Below are 22,568 nucleotides of genomic sequence, written 5' to 3' on the forward strand. Positions count from 1 at the left end.
TGTGGCAATAGAACTACTGAGTCTAATGAATTGAAATTAACAAAAAACTAAAACTACCTAGGGTAGCCCTGGCTGGTGTGGGTCAGTGGGTAGAGCATCAGCCTGTGCATCAAAGGGTCACAGGTTCAATTCCTGGTCAAGGGCACGTACCTGAATTGTGGATTTGTTCCCCACACCTGGTTGAGGCGCGTGTGGGAGGCCACCAATCTATGTGTTTCTCTCACATCGATGTTTCTCTCTCTCCCCACCCCCCGCCTCCCTCCCTTCCACTCTTTCTCTGAAAAGCAATGGAAAAAATATCCTCGGGTGAGGGTTAACAAACAAACAAATGAACAGAAAAACCTACCTAGGGTAGTGCTATCCAAAAGAGCTTTCTGTGATGAAGTACTATCTGGAATGGTAGCCAACATGTGGTTGTTGAGCACTTGAAATGTGGCTTGTGTGTGTGAACTGAATTTTTAAAATTTTAATTTAATATTAGTTAATTTAAACATAAAGAGCCACGTGTGGCTGGTGGCCACCCTTTGGACAGTGCAGATGAAGAGCACACTGGACATGTCCTGTTTGGGTCTCAGCACCACATCCTGCTCTCATTGCCCAGATACCTCTCAGAGCCTGTCAGTGAGACCCTACCTGTGCTTGGATAAAGTTTTCTGGTTCAGATAAGTCACTCAGCTCTGAAGGTTAATTCTGAACAGATTAAGACTCAGCTCTGGAGTTTTAATCTGTTACTGGCCAGGAAGGCACATTTCTGCATTGGTTATCGTCATGTTCAAGGCCCCTCATGCCCTCAGACTTTATGCTTCCTTTCCAGGCAGTCCCTGGCCGATCCCTGCCACCACCTCTATCCCACTATTTTTTGAGTGAAATTCAAATCTTGGAGGTACTTCCCCTGCCATCTGAAGGTGCATTCGCTTCTTGGCAGTACCTGCACTCACCTTGGCCCTGCTGTGGCTCCTACATGCTTTCTGTCTGTCTGTTGGTCTGGCTTGTCCACAGATCAGCAAGAACTTGAAGGCAGAAAAGATGTCTTTATCTCTATGGCCTTTGTGCCAGGCACAGTGCTGGCTACAGCACAAGCACTCAAAATATTTGTTGAGTGAATCAAGTTTTAAAGAGATGTTATATTCTAATATTTTCTTTGCATGACATATACCAAGATTAGGTGGGGAGTTGGGGGGTGTCTCTGAGATAATTCTGAGGCAAATGCAATACCTAAGTCTTTTGCTTCCTGACATTTTGGACATTTCTCCTAGTGAATCTGGTTTTACTCCAAGCCTAGCATCTTGAAATAGTGCAGGACGCCCTGTCTTGTCAAGATGAGATGCTTTTTGTGGTGTGCTGAAGCTTCAAGGAAAGTGACATGTCTAGCAGAAAGAGTGCTTGACTGGCATTGTCCTTCAACAGATATTATTGAGCTCCGACTATGCCAGGCTCTGTTCTAAGAACTGGGATGTGGTGATGAACAAAAGCGAAGGTCCCTGCCTGCATGGAGTTGCCATTCTAGTGACAGGATACAGACCATAAACGAAATAATTGAGCAGTAGGTATCATGTTAGAAGAAGTGCTGTGGGGAAAGGTAAAACAAGGAGGAGGTTGGGAGTTTTAGGGATGGGGTATAATTTTAAATGGGTCATCAGTGCAGGTTTACTAAGAAGCTGACACGAGTAATGCTCTAAAGGAGGGTGGGAAGTGAGCCATCGAGACAGCAGGAAATGGACACTAGGTAGAAGGGACCTCCAGTCAGGGGTCCCGGAGTACCAGTGCCTATAGCACCCGAGGAACAACAAGGGCTCTGTGTGGCTGGAGCAGGTGAGAAGGGAGCAGTGGGAAGTGAGGCCAGGTTTGATGGGTAGATTAAATGGGGCCTTAGAGGTGATTATAGGGGTTTTGGCTTTTTCCCCTGAGTGGGATAGGAAACCCATTGGAGAGTTTTGAATTTACGTCCATAAAATGTGATGTAAATTTTAACAATGTCACTCTGCTGGATGGAGATTTGGCTAGGGAGGCCAGAGTAGAGATTGGAAGCCAGTGGGGAAGCATGAGGTGATGGCGACCAGCACGAGGGTGGTGGTAGTGGTGGTGACCAGAAAGATCAGATTCTGGGTGTTTCGAAGATGGAATGTACACAACTCACTGGACTGGTTTCGATGATGGAATGTACACAACTCACTGGACTGGATTCTAGTCCTCAGTCACTTACAAGCTAAGACAGGCCATTTCTAAGCAGACTCAATTTCTTCATCTGTACAATGGGAAAAACACTATCTGTTTTAATATATTTGAAGATTATTGTACTAATAAACTATAAAAATCAATGTAAACACGCTTTGTGAAACTCCAAAGTCATGTACAGATAATTAAGAGCCACTACTTATTGAGTGCTTTACAGACATGTTTTCATTTAATCCCCTATCCATCCTGCAAATGGATTTTCCTGTGTCCATTTGAGAAATGAAGAATGTGAGGCTTAGAGACCCACACAGTGAAGTGAATAACTGGATTCCAGCCAGGGCTTTCTCGCACCTGTCCCTGTGCTCTTCAGCAACTTGACTGTGTAACTTCCCTAAAAAGCTTCTTCTTTTTTTTCTTTTTTAATCCTCACTCAAGGATTTTTTTTCCATTTTTCCATTGCTTTTCAGAGAGAGTGGAAGGGGGAGAGAGAGAGAGAGAAACATCGATGTGAGAGAGACACATTGATTGGTTGCTTCCCTCAGGCACCCTGACCAGGGCCAGGGATTGAGCCTGCAACCAGGTACATGCCCTTGGCTGGAATCGAACCCGGGACCCTTCAGTCTGCTGTCTGACACGCTAACCACTGAGCAAAACCAGCCAGGGCTAGAAGACTTCTTCTTATTCCTCAAAGGTTGTGACTTTACACACAGCAGTTACCTGGAAATATTTGTATACTTTAAAGCAGGTGGCATGCAGAGCATCTTTCCTGATGCCATCTGGTCATGCTGTAGTAAGGATATGCATCCTAACATTTAGAAACCGACAATTAAAAGCATGTGGGAGAGGATGGTGTGGGTTTGTTGAGGTTATGTGTTTAAAGATATTTTGTTTAGACAACCTCAGCCCAATTCCTTCCAGATACCTCACTCCCATTCTCCTAAAATCTCACTCCAAAGACTAATGATTTTTCTCTTGCTTCCTCCCCTGGGGCCCATGAGTAGAACACTGTGTGGAGTTCCAGAGGACCAATGGCTCCCTGAATATGACCTCTGAGAATGCCACCTCTCCTGTCATCGAGTTCTGGGAGTAAGTGAGGCCTGTTTTTTATCCCATTGTGGGTTATGTGACCACATTTGTGGGATGGGTTCATGCAGTGGTGAAGCTCAATGGACAACAAGGGAAGAATTTATTTTTCCTTCTTTGGTGGCCCTGTCACCTAAGTGGCTTTTTTCTGCTGTGCCCATATTTGTGGTTAGTGCAGAACAGGTTTCAGAGATGAGAATTTTGCAACTCTCTTCAGAATTTTGCAGCTCTCCTGCCTTTCTTCCCCCACTGTCCACCCCCATGTTAGTGCACATGCATGTGTGTCCACACCCTAACTACCCTCCTCTCTTGAGCTGCGTGTGCATTGTCTCCTATCTTCCCCTCCCCCAACACTGATACTCATCGAGGGCATGATTCCTCATATCAGAACATACTAAAACCCTGGTTGAGAAAATATGTGTTTGCACCTCCTTTTCTAGGTTAAACTGGTACTCAGCCTTCTAGAGCAAACTTACCTGGGAACAGTTTATATTTGCCTCACTTTATATCTACTCTCATCTCTGGGCAAAGGAGACCCTCATGGATTCAGGTGACAAGAGCTGACAAGCCTTTGGACAAGAGCCTGGAGGCATGGCTCTGCTGCCTGAGACACAAGGGCTGTGCAATGGAGGCTGGCAGCAAAAGTGGAGCCCAGCTCAACCTTCTCTCCCCAGGAGGCGGGTCCTGAAGATCTCTGATGGCATCCAGCACCTGGGGGCCCTGCGCTGGGAACTAGCCATATGCCTCTTGCTTGCCTGGGTCATCTGCTACTTCTGCATCTGGAAGGGGGTCAAGTCCACCGGCAAGGTCTGTGTTGGAGGGCTCCTGGCTTTCCCATCCCAGGACACCCTGCCCTCAGTGGGGTTCAGTTACCCAGAAAACCCCTAAGTTGTAACTTAGTCAGGGATAGGAGGGGATGACCCAACAAAGATTTTTATGTCTTGCCCTTCCTTGATTCTGTGCCTCTCTTGGGTTTGATCCCAAGTCCTTCTGGTCTTTGGGGAAATTAAATGGAACTGAGGGAGAAGAGAAAGAGAGACTTCTAGAAGAATTTGATCTTGGTATATACCACATATGTGGGCATATTGCAAATCAAATGTAGTTCATGGCTCCCTAGTCCATTCAACATTTCTTTGAAAAAAGAATTCCATTAAGACCATTAGTCTCAAAATGATTCTCAGTCAACCTGGGCAGTTGGAGGAACTCTTTGCCCTAGAGTGTATAAGTGTTAGAAGGGCATTCTGAGTTCTGGGCTCTTGCTTTGGAGGCCTCTGCTAAGGCTTCCTTCCTAATCTGGCACCTGGTTGCACTGAACTTGTAAACTCTGTGAAGACAGGGATCATGTATTACAGACCCTTTCACACTTGGCAACCCTTGCCACAGTTCCAATCATACTTGGGAGAATGCCTAAGTTCATTTAGTCACTCAACAAAGATTTACTGGGTTTGTGTCCAGGGAGGATGAGTGCTTCAGGCTGGAGGGGGAAGAGAGAGGAGAGGCTGTAGGCTCATAGCATGGGGGAGGTAGAACTGGACAGCTGCTGGGGTGAGAGGGGTGGAGCAGATGAACTCCTCTGACCTCTTCTGTAGGTGGGGAGCTCCTGCCTCCAGCCCCCTCTCTCCTACTCACATGTTTCTTATCTCTCATCTACCCCTTGGCCAGGTGGTGTACTTCACAGCCACATTCCCTTACCTCATGCTGGTGGTCCTGCTAATTCGAGGGGTGACACTGCCTGGGGCAGCCCAAGGGATTCAGTTTTACTTGTATCCAAACCTCACCCGTCTGTGGGATCCCCAGGTAAGAAGCCACAGGCAAGGGCTGTCACGTGGCTCTGGAGGTGCTTGAGCTACAGACCTTCCCTGTGCTCTGATGGGCCATCCCTGCTCCAGGCCCAACCCTAAAGCATCCACGGTGGGTGGGATGGTTGCAGACATCTGTTAGCAGCTGTTTGTGGTCCCCCTCCTTGGCTCACAGCTGCCAGGAAAGCCAGGAGACCCTGAGGCCTTCGTAATATTTCTCAAGGGAAGCAAATATGTCACTTATAGCCTTTACTCACAAGGTAGGGGGGCCCATTTCCCCACATCTGTCCACCCCCTCTGCATTTTCACCTTGGCAATCTTATTTCACACCCAGCTTCCTCTCTGTTTCTTAATCCTGTACTAGCAGCTCTGGTTCCTCGCTCTGTCAGAAGGCCCATCTCCAGGCCCCGGTCCCCAGCAGCTCCCCGCACCAGCTGGGCTGGTGTCCGGTTTGCTCTCGGTTGCCCGGCTCTACCCTCCCCTCAGCCAGCTTCTTCTCCGCCCTCCCTGGGAGGGGGCGGGGCTGCTTGCTGACTGGACAGGCTTGTAAGGCAGGGCTTGAATTAAGAAGCCACTGTCTCTGTAGGGTTTCTTTTCCTCTTCCGTTTGGCAGCCATTGTGAAAGCTGGCAAAGCCAGGAGGTGTGGAGGCTGGGGAGTGCGGGTGAGCTTCCCCCAGAGCCCCTAGGACGTGTTACGCTCCAAGCCCTGCCTTCCTCCCTGGGGAGCATGTGTACAAGTTAAGCATCCCTGGTGCTGGAGAGGCTCTCTGTCTGTGACAGGGGCCCTGAGGAGACGGTGCAGGAGGTGCCCAGGACGGAGAAGATGAACATGTGGACGGCTGTTCAAACGTTTTAAATAGTGAGGCACCAGCACAGTCACTGAAACTGCTGGGGGGAGCAAGAGGAAAGGGAGTGGCACATGTCTGCACAGTCCCTCAGAGGGACTCAGTTCACACAGAGGCAATGGCTCCCCCTTGTGCAGAATTTGGGCTGACCCAGAAGCTCAATTATCCTCAGTGTCCCAGCCACTCTGGCAGAGTTATGGGTTCTTCCATCCTGAATTCCACCAGGGCTGCCGGGGCTCCCGCAGTCAGAGACGTCCCCCTGGAGTCAAGTAGCCTTGTGTCCTGGGTATTTCTCAATGATCTTCTGGTGGGCCATGAGCTTTTCCTCCTCCTTTTATTTCTTAGTCATAAAAGCGATACAGATTGCTGCCGTGTCATCTCCACGTGGGGCACAGGGTTGCAGTCTGGCTTTGGCATCAAACTGTAGAGCCAAAGCCATTGTAGAGCCATAGCCATTGGAGCCAAAAGGGCTCCAGAGTTGATCCAGTGCAAACCCCTCATTGCACAGATGAGCAAATGCAGCCCAAGGTCACACAGCAAGTGGCAGGCCAAACAAAGTGTATTTTTATTTTGTGACTCATGCGTCCTTTGGTTTATCTGGAACCAAAGGGTTGTGATGGAGAGTAGGCAGCCAGCAGGAGGTTTGGGGCAGTAGGGTTGAGGGAAGGCTTTGAAGGACAGGTACAGAGTTAGGCTTGGATCCCCTATGCAAGAGGGAACCACTGTGGTTCTGGAGCAGCAGAGGAGTGAACCATAGGTGTGGCTGAGCTACAAAGCCCACCTTTGTTTGGAGGTCAGGCTGGGAAGGAGGGGACATATTCAGGCCAGGAGACAGGCAGGTAGGCTGAGAGAGAAAAGGAGAGAGGGTCCAGTACTTCTGGAACTGCTTTATGGCTTCTGTGATCAATGCCTTGTTTGTCCTGATCGGCAATTTATAGCTGGTAACTATTGAGTGCTTACAGTGTCCCTGGCATTAAAAGGTTTACATGCATTATTTCAGCCAATCCTCACAGCAGATCAACAAAGTATCCTTATTGATAAAGAAATTAAGGCCTAGAGAACTTAAAGAACTTTCCATCCTCTCAACTACACCCAGAATCCAGGTCTGAATGATGACAAATTCCACATACTTTATAATCTCTTGAAGGCAAAGTCCCCATCTGTATGTATATCTTCCAGCAAACATAAAGAAGGTGGGCCAGGTAGCTTTCAACTCAGGGTTAATAAGGCCATTGTTCTGTGTCTGGGTTACTGCAGGGAATAAGACCTCTTTGAAATCCGCTCTCCAGGGTACCATCCTTCCAACCCCAGCCAGCAGTAGGTGTGCAGCGAGCATATGTCTTCCAAGTCCTCTGAGGCTATGGGGGGGGGGGGGGGGTAATGTTTCAAGAGCCAGGCTTGGTCCTGAGCTTTTGAGCTGCCGGCCTTATTAGCTGCCTGGTCCTGGTCCCACGCTGAAGTGAGGCCCTTGCTGTCTGTGAGCAGACCCGACAGAGCACTAATTGAATGTAGCTGGCACTCCGCAGGAAGTGTGATAATTCCAGCTGGCATTTGCCTGGCACTTGAGAAAGGTGCAAAATTCCTGTCTGCCAACACAAAGACCAAAGACATTTCTCTGTTAAGCACTCGGTGTGGGAGTGGGGAGCCAGGAAGAGACAGTGCTGGGTTATCTGGTTTCCTTTTCTCCTGCCAGGCTTTCCGTGTGCCCAGTGGGTTGCTGCTGGTCCTGGTGCTCCCCAGGGCTCGCCTCTTTCCCCTGGGGAATGGCCACTGGAGACTCAGGATGTCGCTGGTGCAGTGTGTGCTTTATTTGAGCACTTGTTTCTTTTCTTTTGTCTGTCCTACTGCACTTTGGTAGATTGGTAAGGGCAGGGACTGGGGGCAGGGTGTCCAAAGAGCCTTTGTAAAATCTTTTAAATCTCTATGGTAACTATTCTAATGAAGGCTTTATCTAGGGAGGAGGTTGCAACCATTGGTTAGAATGAGTTGTTTTATTTTGATATGGTACATTGAAATCTGTGGGACCTCATGTACACCTGAAACTAATATAATAATGCATGTCAGCTGTAATTGAAAAATAAAAATAAAATTGTTTTAAAAAGAAAGATTTATGAATTGGGCAGCATCCCATCTAGTAAATTGAAGAGTGCTCCAAGAAGTGTACAAACTGGAAGGTTATTGTGGGCAGAGACTGGGCAGGATAGAGAAGTTATTAGCAAAAGAAAAGTTTCTAGCAGGGGCACCTTTGTTTGGGAAAGGGTAGCAGGGGTCTTTAGAGGGCAGATGACCTCTAAACCCGACTGGCTTAAAGTCACATTCCTGGGAGGGGCTGACAACTGCAATTAAGTTTTGGTCTGTTGTGGGGTGGAGGTGGGGCAAGTGGCACCACCTTCTTTCTTTTTCCTGACAATTGGGAAAAGAGAAGAAAACAGTAGGAATGTTTGGCTCTCTCACATTCCCATTGAGAACTGGCTTTCCCATCCCCATTGCCTGGATGGTAGTGTTTTTGAACCAAATAACTTGTTCCTTCAGGCTAAATGAGGACCCTGTCCAAGGACAAATAATCCATGGGATGAACTGTGGGAATAAGCACTAAGAATTACCTTCTGGCCTCCCGTCTCCTGCAGATACTCCCACTGCCTGAGCCCACGGAGACGCAAAGGAGGCGAGGGTGTCCACGGTACAATCTGACAGGTCGGCCTCCTCTGGCACAAAAGCAGGAAAAGGGTGGAGTGCAGCCGGGGGGGGGGGGGGGGGGGGGGGGGGGGGGCAAATAGAAGACGGGGGAAGTAGTTTCCAAGTAGCCAGCTTCCTTCACTGATGTCACAGGCCTTGTGCTACAGTGAGGATCCCAAACACCTACTGCCGAGTTCTTTAGAGACCCCCTGAGAACACATTTACCCTCCAGTTCTCTCTCTGAGAGCACAACCTATTTCCAAGAAAGCCCTTCTCTCTCTCTTCTTTCACTTTTTCCCTTTCTTTCTTTCTTTCTTTCTTTCTTTCTTTCTTTCTTTCTTTCTTTCTTTCTTTCTTTCTTTCTTTCTTTCTTTCTTCCTTCTTTCTTTCTTTCTTTCTTTCTTTCTTCTTTCTTTCTTTCTTTCTTTCTTCTTTCTTTCTTTCTTTCTTTCTTTCTTTCTTTCTTTCTTTCTTTCTTTCTTTCTTTCTTTCTTTCTTTCTTTCTTTCTTTCTTTCCTTCCTTCCTTCCTTCCTTCCTTCCTCCTTCCTTCCTTCCTTCCTTCCTTCCTTCCTTCCTTCCTTCCTTCCTTCCTTCCCTCCCTCCCTCCCTCCATCCCTCCCTCCCTCTCTCCCCCCCTCCCTTCCTCTTTTTCTTTCTTCTTTCTCTTCATTCCGAGGATAGTTTTCCCATTGCTTTTCAGAGAGAGTGGAAGGGAGAGTGAAACATTAATGTGAGAGAGACACATCAATTGGTTGCCTCCTGCATGTGCCCGGGCCAGGGCCAGGGATCAAGCCTGCAACCAAAGTACGTGCCCTTGGCTGGAATCAAACCCAGGATACTTCAGTCTCGGGCTGACGCTCTAACCACTGAGCCAAACCAGCTAGGGCCTTCAGTGTTTCTTTGATAAAGTGCCTTTATGATTTTTCACTTTAATAAAACAAACAAAACAAAACAAAAAACAATGAACACAACCACTATTAAAGAGAAAACCACAGACCCAAAATGGCATCACTTGTGCAAGCCCATCAGAGTACCCTTCTAGTTGCTAGAGGGACACTGCGTGATTCATGAATTGCTTAACAAAGCTAATTAGATCTTCATATTAAAAAAAGAAATCTCTGGGACCTCATCATCACTGAAAGATGGGTTGCTTTTTAAAAATATGTAGCACAACAGCAAACAGCAGCAATAGCTGACACGCTGATCATGTGCTGATTATTTGCCAGGCACTTTACTAAGTGGGGTGACACAGTGTAATCCTCCCACTAATCCTGGGAGTTAGGTGTTAGCCTCATTTTTCAGATGAAGGAATCGAAGCTTTGAAAACTGAAGAGATTTGTCCCAAACCACAAAACTAGTGTGTGGAGGAGCTTGGGTTTCACCCCAGGTACTCTTTGGTAGTCTACTATCTTTATCACCGTGATATTCATTTTCCAAAGAATATGAATTATTTGAAAGTTTGTTTTTTATTATTCCAGAAGGTGGGATAGGGAACTAATATTTATGTGTTAGGCATTTTACATACATTATTTTATTTATCATTATACCTATTTTCCTGATGAGAAAAGGTTCAGAGAGGTTAAGTGACTTGCCTAAGATCTTACAGCTAGTAATTAATAGAGTTAGTAATTGAACCCAGTTCATTCTGACTGCAAAGCTCAGGCTTTTTCCATTACACACTATTGCCTTCCTAAAAATAGTAAATATAATAACCCTTAGGGTTGGGCTCAAAGTTGAAAACATCTCTCCTGGACCTTCTAGAGCTCCCCCTCTCTTCCTCTGTGGCCCCAGAGAATTTTTTTTTGCCCACACTCCACCAAGTGTTCTTCACACTCGTTTTATTCTTGGTTAGTCTTCTGCCCCAGCCAAAGACACATTGGAGCTTTGTTCCAGAAACCAGGGCTCCTGGCATGGGCAGGGAGTCGGCCGCCTGCTGTGGGAACAGAACAGCTTGCTCTGCTGGTTCCTTCAGCCCTTCTTCTGACCCCATTCCTTCCTCCTATCCCAGCAGGCTTGCCAGGCAGCAGCTGTGCAGAGAGCTGGGCTTGCCAAGTTCCCAGTGAGGGGGCTTTAGTCAGAGGCATCACATCTGACCCTCGCACTCCGAACTCTCAGCCCTCCTGCTGCATTTTTCTCTGTTCTCAGTAACCTCTCCTCCCATCTCCGTTTTAGTCTGTCCCCTGCAGGGTGAGGTAAACTGCCAAGTCACAATTTTTCCTCCCAAGCCCGAGTTTACAAAACTTTATAACCACAGGATTTGCATCCCCTGCCAGCATATGGGCAGCCACAGACATCTCTGTGGGCACTTGACAGTTTCCCTGGTACTGTGTGGGTCCGTCTGCAAACGGAGCCAACCTCCTAGGCTTGAATGGCCTGTTTGGGAAAGATTACCTGATCTCATGACAAAGTAAGCCCCAGGCAGAGAAGCATGGCTCCCCAGCCCTGCATCTCTGACCCTGGGGTAAATCCCTGCTGTATAAGCTCAGAGCTCCTCGTTATCCACTGAGTGAGCAGGAAGGAAAGAGACAGGCTGACCTTCAGACCAGAGGTCAGTGAGTTTTCCTGAGTTGCCCATCCTTACAGTATCTGGGGGGCAGAGTTTTAGAAGAAAAAATGATTGAAAACATGTCTGCCCCGGTCGGATGGCTCAGTTAGTTGGAGTATCACCTGTACGCCAAAAGGTTGAGGGTTCATCCTGGCCAATTTGGCCCAGTGGTTAGAGTGTCAGCCCACTGACTGAAGGGCCCCGGGTTCGATTCTGGTCAAGGACACATACCTCTGTTGCATGTGCAATCCCTGGTCTCGGTTGGGGCGTGTGGGGGGGGCAACCAATTGATGTTTCTCTTTCTTTCTCCCCCTTCCACTCTCTCTGAAAAAGCAATGGAAAAAAAATATCCTAGGGTGAAGATAAAAAACAAAAATTAAAAAAAAACCCCAAAAGGTTGTGGGTTCCGTTTCTGGTCAGGGCACATACCCAGGTTTTGGGTTCGACCCCTGGTCAGGGTGCATACAGGAGGCAACCGACTGATGTTTCTCTCTCACATCAATGTTCCCCCCTTCCTCTCTCAAATCAATAAACATATCCTCAGTGAAGATTAAAAACAAAAAACAAAACCTAAAACATCTCAAACTTTTGTGTCATCACACTGAATTTTGTAAATACCCCCATTCTTGTCTGCAGGTTTTTTCTTTTCATTCCTATCTTATCCTTCTTTTGCTGTGAAATAAATCCTGATGACCCTCCCCCTTCCCATTATGATTTCCCTCAAGTTTAAAAAAATCCCCCAGTGTTTCCACCTCTCATGCTATTTCTTGCTAGCAGGCACCTTCTTGGTCTGCTTCTGAGCCCTTTTCCTTGGTGGCAGCTTCTGCCTCACAGAATTCCTTGGGGACGGGAGTCACAGTGAGCACAGGGACAGGAGGCTAGGGACATTCTCCCCTTTCTTCACCACCTTCCCCTGCTCTTTTCCCATCCCTGCAGAAACAGAAGTATAACAAAAGGAGCGAGAGCCCGGGTGGGTCTCTGACGCCAGTCTCCGGGCTGTAGGGCAGTGATTTCCATGCCTGACTGTTCAGTAGGATCACCCAGGCAGCTCTGAACATGATACAGGTTTCTGGGTTCTCCTTTAGCCCTAGAGATTCAGTGTCTCCACTGGGTGTGCTGGTTGAGGAGTCAATGTGATTCTGATGTAGTTGGCTTGCCAGCAGGTCCCTGGGACCCACTATAATGCTGAATAAAATGACACTTTGGTGGGGGTGAGTGTGATGAGAGAGCGAGCAAGGGAGGCTGAGGCTGGTGGTGGTGGTTAGGGAGATAGGAGTGACAGGTAAGGGGCTTAGGAGCTTTGGACAGAATGAAGCCCAGGCTTTGGTGTGTGGGGGCATTGGGAGCCTGATATTAGTGAAAGGAAAGTGGGCACCTGTGTGGGGGCTACTGGGGTAGAGCCAGGCAACAGACAAGAAACGGGGAACACAGATGTTGGGACAACTGCTGGCGATGTCTGCGTCCACAACTTGGTGCTCCCTTGTGTGCTCACATCCTTCGAAGGCAGGAGGTGCCTGGGGAGGGTCTGTAGCCCCAGGACCCCACCTCCTGCTGATCTGCAGGGCTGCCTAGTCCTGTTTGCCTTGATGTTCTTTCTCTTTGGGATGTTGTTCCAGCTGTTAGACCTAAATCATAACATGCACAGCCTGGGTCAGCAGCTGAGATAATAACAACAACAACTTACCCTGTTTAGCTGGAGAGCTCTTCCCCCACCCAAGGAGTACAAAACCCTTTGCAGATACATTTCTGTTCATCCTCTTGACTTTCCGTGAGCTGAGTGTTGCTTTTCCTATTTTTCAGACAGGGGGCTTTAGACATGAGGGGCAAAGCTGCGTGCCCATGATAGCACTGACTGATATTAGGGACCCACAACTCTAGAGATCCTGTCTCTGGGCTCCTTCCAAACTAGTCACACCACAAGGACAGCCCAGGACAGGAGAAAGTGGAGGAAGAACCGAGGCTTTGTTTCCATGATAAGAACCTGGTGCCAGGCCCAGCTTAGTCCCACAGCACCCGCCCACCCGCTCACCCTCCTCCACCATGTCCTTTAATATTCTTCTTCCAATGCCTAATGCCTATGCCATCCTGGTAGTGCTTGAGAAACCCCATTTAGGGGCCCAGGAAGTAGAGCTTACTGGGGTAGCAGGGTGACACGGGAGCCTGCTCGGCCCGAGGACAGGGTTCTCGCCATCCCTAGCCAGTGCATGGCTCAGCCATGGGCCTGCGTGCTCCTAGGGAGCCCAGATGTCCTGGTTCCGTGGAGTGCAGCTTTCTTGCCTTTTCCCTGTGTAGGTGTGGATGGACGCGGGCACCCAGATCTTCTTCTCCTTCGCCATCTGTGTAGGGTGCCTGACAGCCCTGAGCAGCTACAACAAGTACCACAACAACTGCTACAGGTGACGGGGGTGGGCGGGGGGCGGGGGGCGGGCCTGAGCCACAAACCCACATACCACGGTCCCTCCGGCCATGCTGGGTCAGGGGTGGTTTGGAGGGTGCACTAGCTCATGGATTCGCCCACCCCCACCCTTCACCCCACTTTCCAATACTCCGGGGCTACCAGTTACTGAAAGGGACCAACTGCAGCTTAGGCAAAGGGTTAGCTGGGAAAGCACAGCAGGGACCCAGCCTGGGCCCTGGCTAATGTAGAGGGTATCGGGCTCAGGAGGGTCGGTGAGCCTGAGAAGTAAGTAGTAACATCATGCAGTGGGGCCTCCGTCTTTCCTGCTTTGTACATTTGCCCCAGCAAACATTGGCTCCTTACCCACTTTCCTTCCCCCTTCCCCCAGCTGGTGTCCCCTCCCCATGGTTCCCTTGGCCTACCTGGTCGATATCAGAGAATTTAAGCCAATTTTAATGTTAGCCCCAAATATCATGCATTTCAGAATCAAATTTAGAGAACGAAGAATTGTTGGTTGCTCGAGATAATCTAGGCCTGCATCCTCGACGTTAGCATGCCACGCTGACTTGTATCGGAATCATGGTGTCCCAGAGGTGTGACAGCATGGCAGGGAAGGGGGCTGTGTGGCAGTGTGTAATTTTTAGATTAATATTTTACTTCCTCAGAGCCTCATTCTTTTAGGATGACCTTGATTTATTCCAAGTCTGAGCTAGTGGAGTAGGGGGAGCAGGACCATCCCTGGAACGCTCATCTTTTCTGCCAGGCAACCCCCTCCGGCCTGCCTGCTGGGAGGAGCAGGGCTCCCCTGGGGTTCCCACTGGCTCTGGACCATAGGCCAGAGACACTGCAGCCTTTTGTGACCTGCCTTTTGTTTCCACTCCCCACCTCGCCCGCAGGGACTGCATGGCCCTCTGCTTCCTCAACAGTGGCACCAGCTTTGTGGCTGGGTTTGCCATCTTCTCCATCCTGGGCTTCATGTCCCAAGAGCAGGGGGTGCCCATCTCCGAGGTGGCTGAGTCAGGTGAGTGTTGGGGAGGCCTGAGGCTGTGGGTTTTGTGAGCTTTGAACCTTCGCCAACCGTGTTCCAGAGGTATTTCTACTGTCACTTTCACTGTGGGTGAGCTCTGGTCACTTTTCAGCAGGTGTCTCCCAGGAGGAGCTGGGGGAAGACTTAAAAACAGTAATTCCAGCTTCAAAGAGTAAAAGGGTATATAGTGAATATTTTTCTTCCCACCCCAATGTTGTCAGGCCACCAGTGTTATCAGGTTCATGTTTATCACCAGAGATAGTTTATTCATATATGAGAAAACGCACACGCATATATATATATATATATATATATATATATATACCCATTCATTCATACACAGGTACATATTGTAACTTCTATTTCTTACCCCCTTTGAAAAACCAGTTGATAACATACTACATACACTGTTCTGCACATTGATTGTTCACTTTAAAATGTATCTCAGAGGTAAGTTTATATTGGCTCATAGAGTTTCCCCCCTTTTATGTGGATGCTTTTCCACCACCCAGTCTTGTTGCTTCTTTCAAATAAAATCAAGGCCTGGTCCCCTATCTGGGTAAGCTGTAAATGCTTCTCTTGCTTGTCCCCTATTCTTCAGACCACCCACTTGTACTCTGTAGCAAGACAATTTTTTATCATAGCATCACGAGCACACCCTTGTGATATAGAGTGCCAAGCACTAGGCAATTAACACCATTGACTCTTAAAAAGGATAATATTTTCCACTGGCTGGTGTGGCTCAGTTGGTTGGGCATTGTCCCGTGCACTGAAAGTTTGCTGGTTTGATTCCTGGTCAGGGCATATTCCTGGGTTGCAGGCTCCATCCCCAGGTGGGGAGCATGCAGGAGGCAGCTGATTGAGGTTTTGCTCTCACATTGATGTTCCTCTCTCTCTCTCCTCCCTTCCTCTCTCTCTCTAAAAAAAAAAAAAAAAAAAAAAAAATTCAATTAAAAAATCTTTTTAAAAAGAGTGATAATATTTCACTTTTATTAAGCACTTACTATATGCCAGGCACTATGCAAAGCATTCTGCCTGTACTATGCAGTGGAAAGCTGTGAGACAGGGGCTAGATAGGCAGGTCCCCATCTGCTTTAAGAGGTAAAGGACTGTCAAAGGTCAGGGTCACACCCTTTTTTTCATGTGCTGGCATGTGAATCTGTTCCTGATATTTAAGCCAACTGAGAGGAACATTCATTTATTTGAGAGATTGCCTATCAGTGGAATTCTGGAATTAATGCCAGTTCATTGGCTACAGGGTGACAGAAAATGCCCAGGGCAGAGGCGGCCAACTGGTGGCCCCAGGAGCGGTCTAGTCTTGGAGGTATTTTCTTTGGAACTATCTCCTCTACAGAAACAGCACAGCGCCTGCCTCAGCTGATGCGGGAGCCTGATGGCTCCAGGTCTTGTCAGGCCCTGCCACTCCCTCATTTTACCCTGGGTCAGCTTCACAGAAATAGACAGCCTGCTTGGTCCCTGAGTTTTCAAACCTCTGGTTTGGGGCAATAGATCTGGAGAGTGAATTTGGAGGATTTGGGGTAGAACTTACAGAAATGTGGGTGATATGCCCCTTTCTGTTTTCCAAAGCCCTTTATACACACAGCCTCTAGGTTCTGTTCCTGCTAATGAGAATACAGTGGGTGGTGCCTTGGACATTTGGGGAGCAGGGAGAGGTCTGGGTGGCTTCTCGGGGGTCAGGAAGGTGGTGGTGATAGTAACTTTGGGGCAAAGCTTCCTCTGGCTCCAGTGATTCCGTGGCACCACACTGGGATGGCGCGTGGCCTGCAGCTGGCCCAGGCACTGGGTTCTGTTCCTCTGCTTTCTCTGCAGGCCCTGGCCTGGCTTTCATCGCCTACCCCCGGGCTGTGGTGATGCTGCCCTTTTCTCCTCTCTGGGCCTGCTGCTTCTTCTTCATGATCATCCTCCTGGGACTGGATAGCCAGGTATCGAGAAGCTGAGAGATGAGTGGGTGTGGGTGGGCTGGAAGAGGGGGAGCAGGGGGCATGAAGGTGAGCTTCATGCCCTGATGGACCTTAAAACAGCTGGGGACCTGGTGAGTGCCAGATGTGGATGCCCTTCCAGGACAAAGAGGAGCTTTGAAGGATGGGTCCAACCTAACCATGTCAGGGCAGCTCTGTGGTCTTGAGATAGGGAGCCTGGGGGGCTGAGCCCAGGAGCAACAAGCCAAAGCTAGTTGATGGAGCTTATTTTGGGGAACTCTCTTTCCCTCCAATTCTTTTGCCCTGTCATCCAGTTTGTGTGCGTAGAAAGCCTGGTGACAGCGCTGGTGGATATGTACCCCCGTGTGTTCCGCAAGAAGAACCGGAGGGAGGTCCTCATCCTTGGGGTGTCTGTCATCTCCTTCCTTGTTGGGCTGGTCATGGTCACAGAGGTGAGACTCTGGGAGGCTTGAAGATGGGGACTGGGTGAAGAGGCAGAGCAAAGGTGGACAACTGCCACCTTTCAGGTGGAACGGGCTGCTGTGGTTCCAGGGCAGTGGGACTCTCTCCTTTCCCAACCACAAGCAGCACAAAGTAGTCAAGTTCCTCCTTGGCCTTTGGGCATTGACCACCTACTTCTGAGGATGGGTGAGAGGTAACTTGGCTCCATGTTAAACTAAGGGGTATGGAAAGGATGGTCTTGGATTAGGAAAAACTGCCTCTCCAGCAAGATTTCATGATTTCCCAGGCAGCTGCACCAAATTCTGGGGATAAACATCAAAGGGAGAAAGGGTGCCCTGGGAAGGGGCGATGTTCTGCATGCTGTCTCAAAAGAGAAGGTGATGGAGCCTGTCCACTCGGTGACACCAATGACAGCCCCTATCCTGATTTTTGCCACAGAAGTGCACATTGTGTCTTAGACTTCTGGGCCAATCCCTAAATGTTATCAGGGACAACCTAATAATAGCTGTCTCTTTCATCTATCATCCATCCAAAAACAATAATGAAGAATAATTATTGTCTCATATCTGTCTAGTGCCTTTCAGCTTACAAACTATATTCTCTGTTAATACCTGTCTTCTGTGATCCCCACCAACTCTGTTCTGTGCCCTGAAGTTGTGAAGCTGGATGGCAAGGGGGTAAATCTGTCTGTTTCCTGTGGATAAAGTTCTGTTATTATCTCTTCCCTGGCAGGGCGGTATGTATGTGTTTCAGCTTTTTGACAACTACGCAGCCAGTGGCATGTGCCTGCTGTTCGTGGCCATCTTTGAGTCTCTCTGTGTGGCTTGGGTCTATGGTGAGTGACTCTCCCTAACTCCAGTACTCACCTCTACTCCAGCCAGGGTCCTTAGACAAAGAGAGACGTCCACTGCTCACACCCATTTTTCTTGGGACTTCTCCTCTACCCAACCTCAAAAATTTCAAGAATCCTAAATTGCTACCATTGGAAGGGCCCTCGAGGGGTTGCCTTGCCTACCCTCCTGGTTATGGCTGCACCTAGACCACCCCAGGTGAGCCCATATCCTGTCCTATCCAAACCTTTTCAGCCTGTAACAGCCTTAATAATTAGAAAGCTATTGCCTCTGAATCCCAGGGAAGAGCTTTCTTCCAGCAGTGGTCTGAAAAGACAACCACTGTATCTTCTCTTTATTGGTCCTTGCCCATCCTGGTCTGTGTGGGCCCCATCCTGATACTTTGGATACTAAAGAATGTCCTTTCTCTCCCTTCCTTCCTTCTCTTCGTGGTAGGAGCTGGGCGCTTCTATGACAACATTGAAGATATGATTGGGTACAGGCCTTGGCCTCTTATCAAATATTGCTGGCTCTTCCTCACACCAGCTGTGTGCACAGTAAGATAACCTTCAGGGAGGGAGGCCAGACGAAGGGAGAGAGATACGGTGGTGGCAGGAGGATAGGCAGGCTGTTTGCCTCAGAAGGGACTTCTCTGGGAATTGAAAGTCATTTCAGATTTTCATCCATCTTCCTGTTAGATTCTAGAAAATGACAGCAAGATAGATTCTTCCTTTCCATTTCACAGCAGGACAAACTGAAGTCCAGAGCAGTCAGAGTGTTTGACCAACACCACAATGTGAATCTAATGCCGCAAGCGGGACTGAAACCCCAGTGCATTGGGCTGCTCATAATAATACTGATAACCACGGCAATAATAATAGCAATAGTTACAGAGCACTTACTGTATGCTGGGTACAGAGTGCTTTATACATTTTAACCCATTTAATCCTCACAAGGACCCCATGAAGTAAGACTTGCTATTATATTTATTTTACAGATGAAACTGAAGCCAAAGGGGTTTAGCAATTTACCCAAGCTAGGATGTGGCCGAGGGCTAAGATTCAAGCCTAAGCGACTGGGCTGCAGAGTCTGAGCCATGAACCACTTGCCTCCTCTGCTTTATCCCTTTGATTCCTCAGTTCCCCAGCACCCACTGTGTGCAGTATATAAATGAGGCCTAACTTCTGCCCTTGAGGTATTCAGAGCCTCACCTGAAAGCACCAGCAGGCACACTGTGCTGCCTTAACTGGGATCCAACCATGTGTAGAGGTGCCCATGGGCACAGGGCCCTGGAGGGACAGCATAGGTGCTTTGGAAATACCTATTGTGGGTATGTGGATTTTGAGCAGAATGTGGATGGAGACTGGAGACTGATTGGCCCAGATCAGCCTGGAGGAAAATCCGGACTTGTAGTGTGATCTCCGCCCGTTCCTCCAGAGGGCGCTGGAGGCACAGGACCTCTGCTTCCAAGCCCCTTTCTCTTCTGCTCTCACCCTCAGGCCACCTTCCTCTTCTCCCTGATCAAGTACACCCCACTGACCTACAACAAGAAGTACATGTACCCCTGGTGGGGGGATGCCCTGGGCTGGCTCCTGGCTCTGTCCTCCATGGTCTGTATTCCTGCCTGGAGTTTCTACAAACTCAGCACCCTCAAGGGCTCCTTCAGAGAGGTTAGTGGGGAGAGGGCAGCCAGAGGGGTAAGAGCCCTAGTGGATGGTGGTAGATGGCTGCCTGCCAGGGAATGGCTGGTGCACAGGGCAGTGAGCCTGGTGTGGGGATCAGGGAGGGGGGGAGTAAGTGCTTAAAAGTCTCAGAAAGAGACTGGAGGCCTCCAAGACACAGGCAGTGATTGTAGGGCTGGCACTTAGAGGGCATGATTGTGTATGGGGAAGCAGGCAGACATTGGTGATGAGGGCAACTGGCAGACCTGTTACCGGCCCCCCCCCCCACTCCACCTCATGGCAGCCACCTCGACTCTCCTTCCAGAGAATTCGCCAGCTCGTGTGCCCAGCTGAGGAACTGGCCCAACGGAACCAAGCAGGACCCTCTGCCCCTGCTACACCCAGGACATCACTTCTCAGACTCACAGAACTAGAGTCTCACTGCTAGGGGCCAAGTCCTTGGACAGTGCCTGTGGGCCTGGTCGTGGAGACAGCTGCAGAAGGGGAGGGCAGAAGCAGTCCCTCTATGCTTCTCTGTCTCCCACCTGGGGTAGATAAGACAAAGGGGGTATTTTGGAATCTACCTTCTGAGCTGGGTGCCTCCCACTCCAACTTCCCTGCCCCAGGGGTGGCTAAACAGGTGTGAAATGCCAGTATCCACAGCATTCCCTTCCCGAGGGGCTACGGAAGCTGGGTGAGGGCTGGTAGGTGGGCTGAGAGCTCTGTTTGGCTTCTGGGCCCTCTTACCCTTCATTCCATTAAATCCAAGTTCTTTCCACTGACTGCTAGCAGTTCTGCCTGGTTCTTGCCCCTTTGCCTTGTTGCCTTGTCCCCTTCATCACTTTAAAGTTGTGGCTTTAGGAGGCCCCTGTTTGCTTCCCTCGTTGAGTTCTTGTGGACCATGAGCAGAGGGGATTGCTGTGCGGAGAAAGGGGATGGGGCCTGGCTGAGGTCCTCCATCCCAGACACTTGGACCAGAGTGGGGATGCCTGTCACACCTCTGTCATACTTCTACTAGAGTCCCTTTCCTCCTCCTTCCCTCTCTAGAATAAGAAAGGCAGTGGTGGGAAGAATGGAGGAGGCCTGAGCCCCAGCTAGAGGAAGGAAGTGGAAAGAGTGGTTGGGCTTCTGCCCACCTTTCCCTTGCCATGTCCTTGCCCGACCCCGCCTGCCAAACCTGTCTGTGTGTGCCTGCCCAGGACCTGGTGCAGGGGCATAAGAGAGGGACAGCAGCGACTTGGCAGACTTGAGGCAGCGGGTCCAAAAAGCCCTGGCAGAGCAGGGCACTAGCCTAGCTCAGCCAGCAGAGGGACCCTACCTCCTCAGTACCACCCTGCTCTTCTGCTGAGAAGATGTAGGATGCAGCACCACCAGATGTGGCCACGATGGGGTGGCTGAGCTGCGAGAGGAACTCTTAGCGTTAGGCTGCAAAGAAGACCCAGGTGGAAGGCCAGGCCTGTCCTACTCAGGGTCAGTGGACATGATGTTGGCCCCGGAGGAGCCCACAGGTGTGTCTCTGTAGCCTCACTTCTGATCTGTGTGTGGAGCCGGGGCACATGTATCTGTGTGTGTGTGTGTGTGTGTGTGTGTGTGTGTGTGTAAGTGCTAACACACACAACTGCATTTCCCCCTGAACATGTGGAGGCTTTGGTGGCTGTGTCCCCACCTCTGTTCTGCTGGTTCTTCTTTCGGTGCAGTTCCAGCGGAGCATCTGGCAGTCCCTGGAGCTAACGGCAACAGTGCACTGCATTCCCTGGGCTGTTTTCTGATTTATTTATTTTTTACAAGTTATTTAGTGGGAAAGGGCACTGGAATCATTTCCAGTCTTTAGGTTTTGATTTTTTGTTGTTGTTGTGGAGTTTATAAGAATTAGTGAAAGCAACCCTGCTGTCTATTGGCCCTGGCTGCTCCCTCCAGGACACGGCTGGGAGGGCATCCCCCATGTGTGCCAGGCTCAGTGACAGTCCTAAGATGGGAGAAACAAACCTGCTAGAGAAACGTGCTGAAACTCGAGACCCCACACACCTGGCATCTCCATCCATCTGACAGCATTCCCAGATCGCCTACTATGTGGTTGTGCTATGCTCATGACACATGAGGAGCAAAAATAAACAGTTTCTTAAGTGAAAGATTGTGACAAATGCTATGAAAGAAAAGAGCAAAGTGCTATGAGAAGGAATACCTGCGGTATGGAAGAAACCTGATGACTTGGGTTAGGTGGCCTGGGAAGGCCATTCTGAGGGTGTAATATCTGCCTCTCTATCCACCCACCTGATCAAAGTTGCAAGAATCTGCTAGGCCCAGGAAAGGATGTAGACAGTTCAGTAATGGTGATTTGAATCCCATTTAAGAGTTGCATCAATGGTGGAATATAATGTGAAAAGAATCCATTGGCATAAGAATTAGGAGATGTGGGCTCTAGTCCTGACCTGCCTCTATCTTGCTACTTGTGTTTGTGTAAGTTACTTAGTATTCAGGTCTTTGGATTTTTTTTTTTCAGATGGAGATAAAACTGTGCACCCCACCCACCCACAGGTTTGTTGTAGGCCTCAAAGGAGGCAGTGGGTGTGGGATCCCTGAGGTCATTAAACCAGCTGGGGGGGCGGGGTGGATGAGAAGGATCTGCTCTAACAACCTATGGGGTTGACAGGCAAAGATGTGCGAGAAAAGCCACTTGTCTGGGTCCGGGTGGGGAAAGGAAGCAGGAGTGTGCAGACATGTTTTTAGCCAAGGGAGACGTGGACAGGGCGAGCTCAGTCCATTTGCTCTCTCTGCCTGGGGAGGAAGACATAAAAGAAAGGGGAGCCTCTCCTGTTTAGAGGCCACACCTGTTAGAGAAGAAAGGCAGGCAGAGGGAGCCTTGTGGCAAGTGATTACTGAATGGAGAGAGGAGCCCCGCCGGGCGTGGCTCAGCAGTTGAGTGTCAACCTAGGATCCAGGCGACCGGGGTTTGATTCCCGGTCAGGGCACATGCCTGGGTTTCGGGCTGCAGCCGATCAATGACTCTCTCATCATTTATGTTTCTATCTCTCTCTCCCTCTCCTTTCCTTTCTCTGAAATCAATAAAAGATATATATATATAAATGAAAGGAGAGAGCAGAAGCATAGGAAACTGGAGACTTACA

The 22,568-nt window shown here is 49.2% G+C and overlaps 1 protein-coding gene across 1 annotated transcript in view; it reads left to right on the plus strand.

The window, feature by feature from the left end:
• The window catches only part of SLC6A13 (solute carrier family 6 member 13), a 40,555-nt gene extending 20,328 nt beyond the window's left edge, over positions 1–20,227 (plus strand). Inside the window, exons 5-15 of the mRNA XM_081128400.1 lie at positions 3,177–3,261; positions 3,933–4,065; positions 4,921–5,055; positions 13,418–13,521; positions 14,420–14,544; positions 16,381–16,493; positions 16,805–16,942; positions 17,685–17,787; positions 18,239–18,339; positions 19,282–19,452; positions 19,769–20,227. Of these exons, the coding sequence (XP_080984526.1) occupies positions 3,177–3,261; positions 3,933–4,065; positions 4,921–5,055; positions 13,418–13,521; positions 14,420–14,544; positions 16,381–16,493; positions 16,805–16,942; positions 17,685–17,787; positions 18,239–18,339; positions 19,282–19,452; positions 19,769–19,891 (1,331 nt within the window). The 3' untranslated portion in view covers positions 19,892–20,227. The remainder of the gene's footprint in view (positions 1–3,176; positions 3,262–3,932; positions 4,066–4,920; positions 5,056–13,417; positions 13,522–14,419; positions 14,545–16,380; positions 16,494–16,804; positions 16,943–17,684; positions 17,788–18,238; positions 18,340–19,281; positions 19,453–19,768) is intronic.
• Positions 20,228–22,568: the final 2,341 nt, after the last annotated feature.

This window comes from Miniopterus schreibersii (genome assembly GCF_964146895.1).
Source record: "Miniopterus schreibersii genome assembly, chromosome: 2".
NCBI lineage: Eukaryota > Metazoa > Chordata > Mammalia > Chiroptera > Miniopteridae > Miniopterus > Miniopterus schreibersii.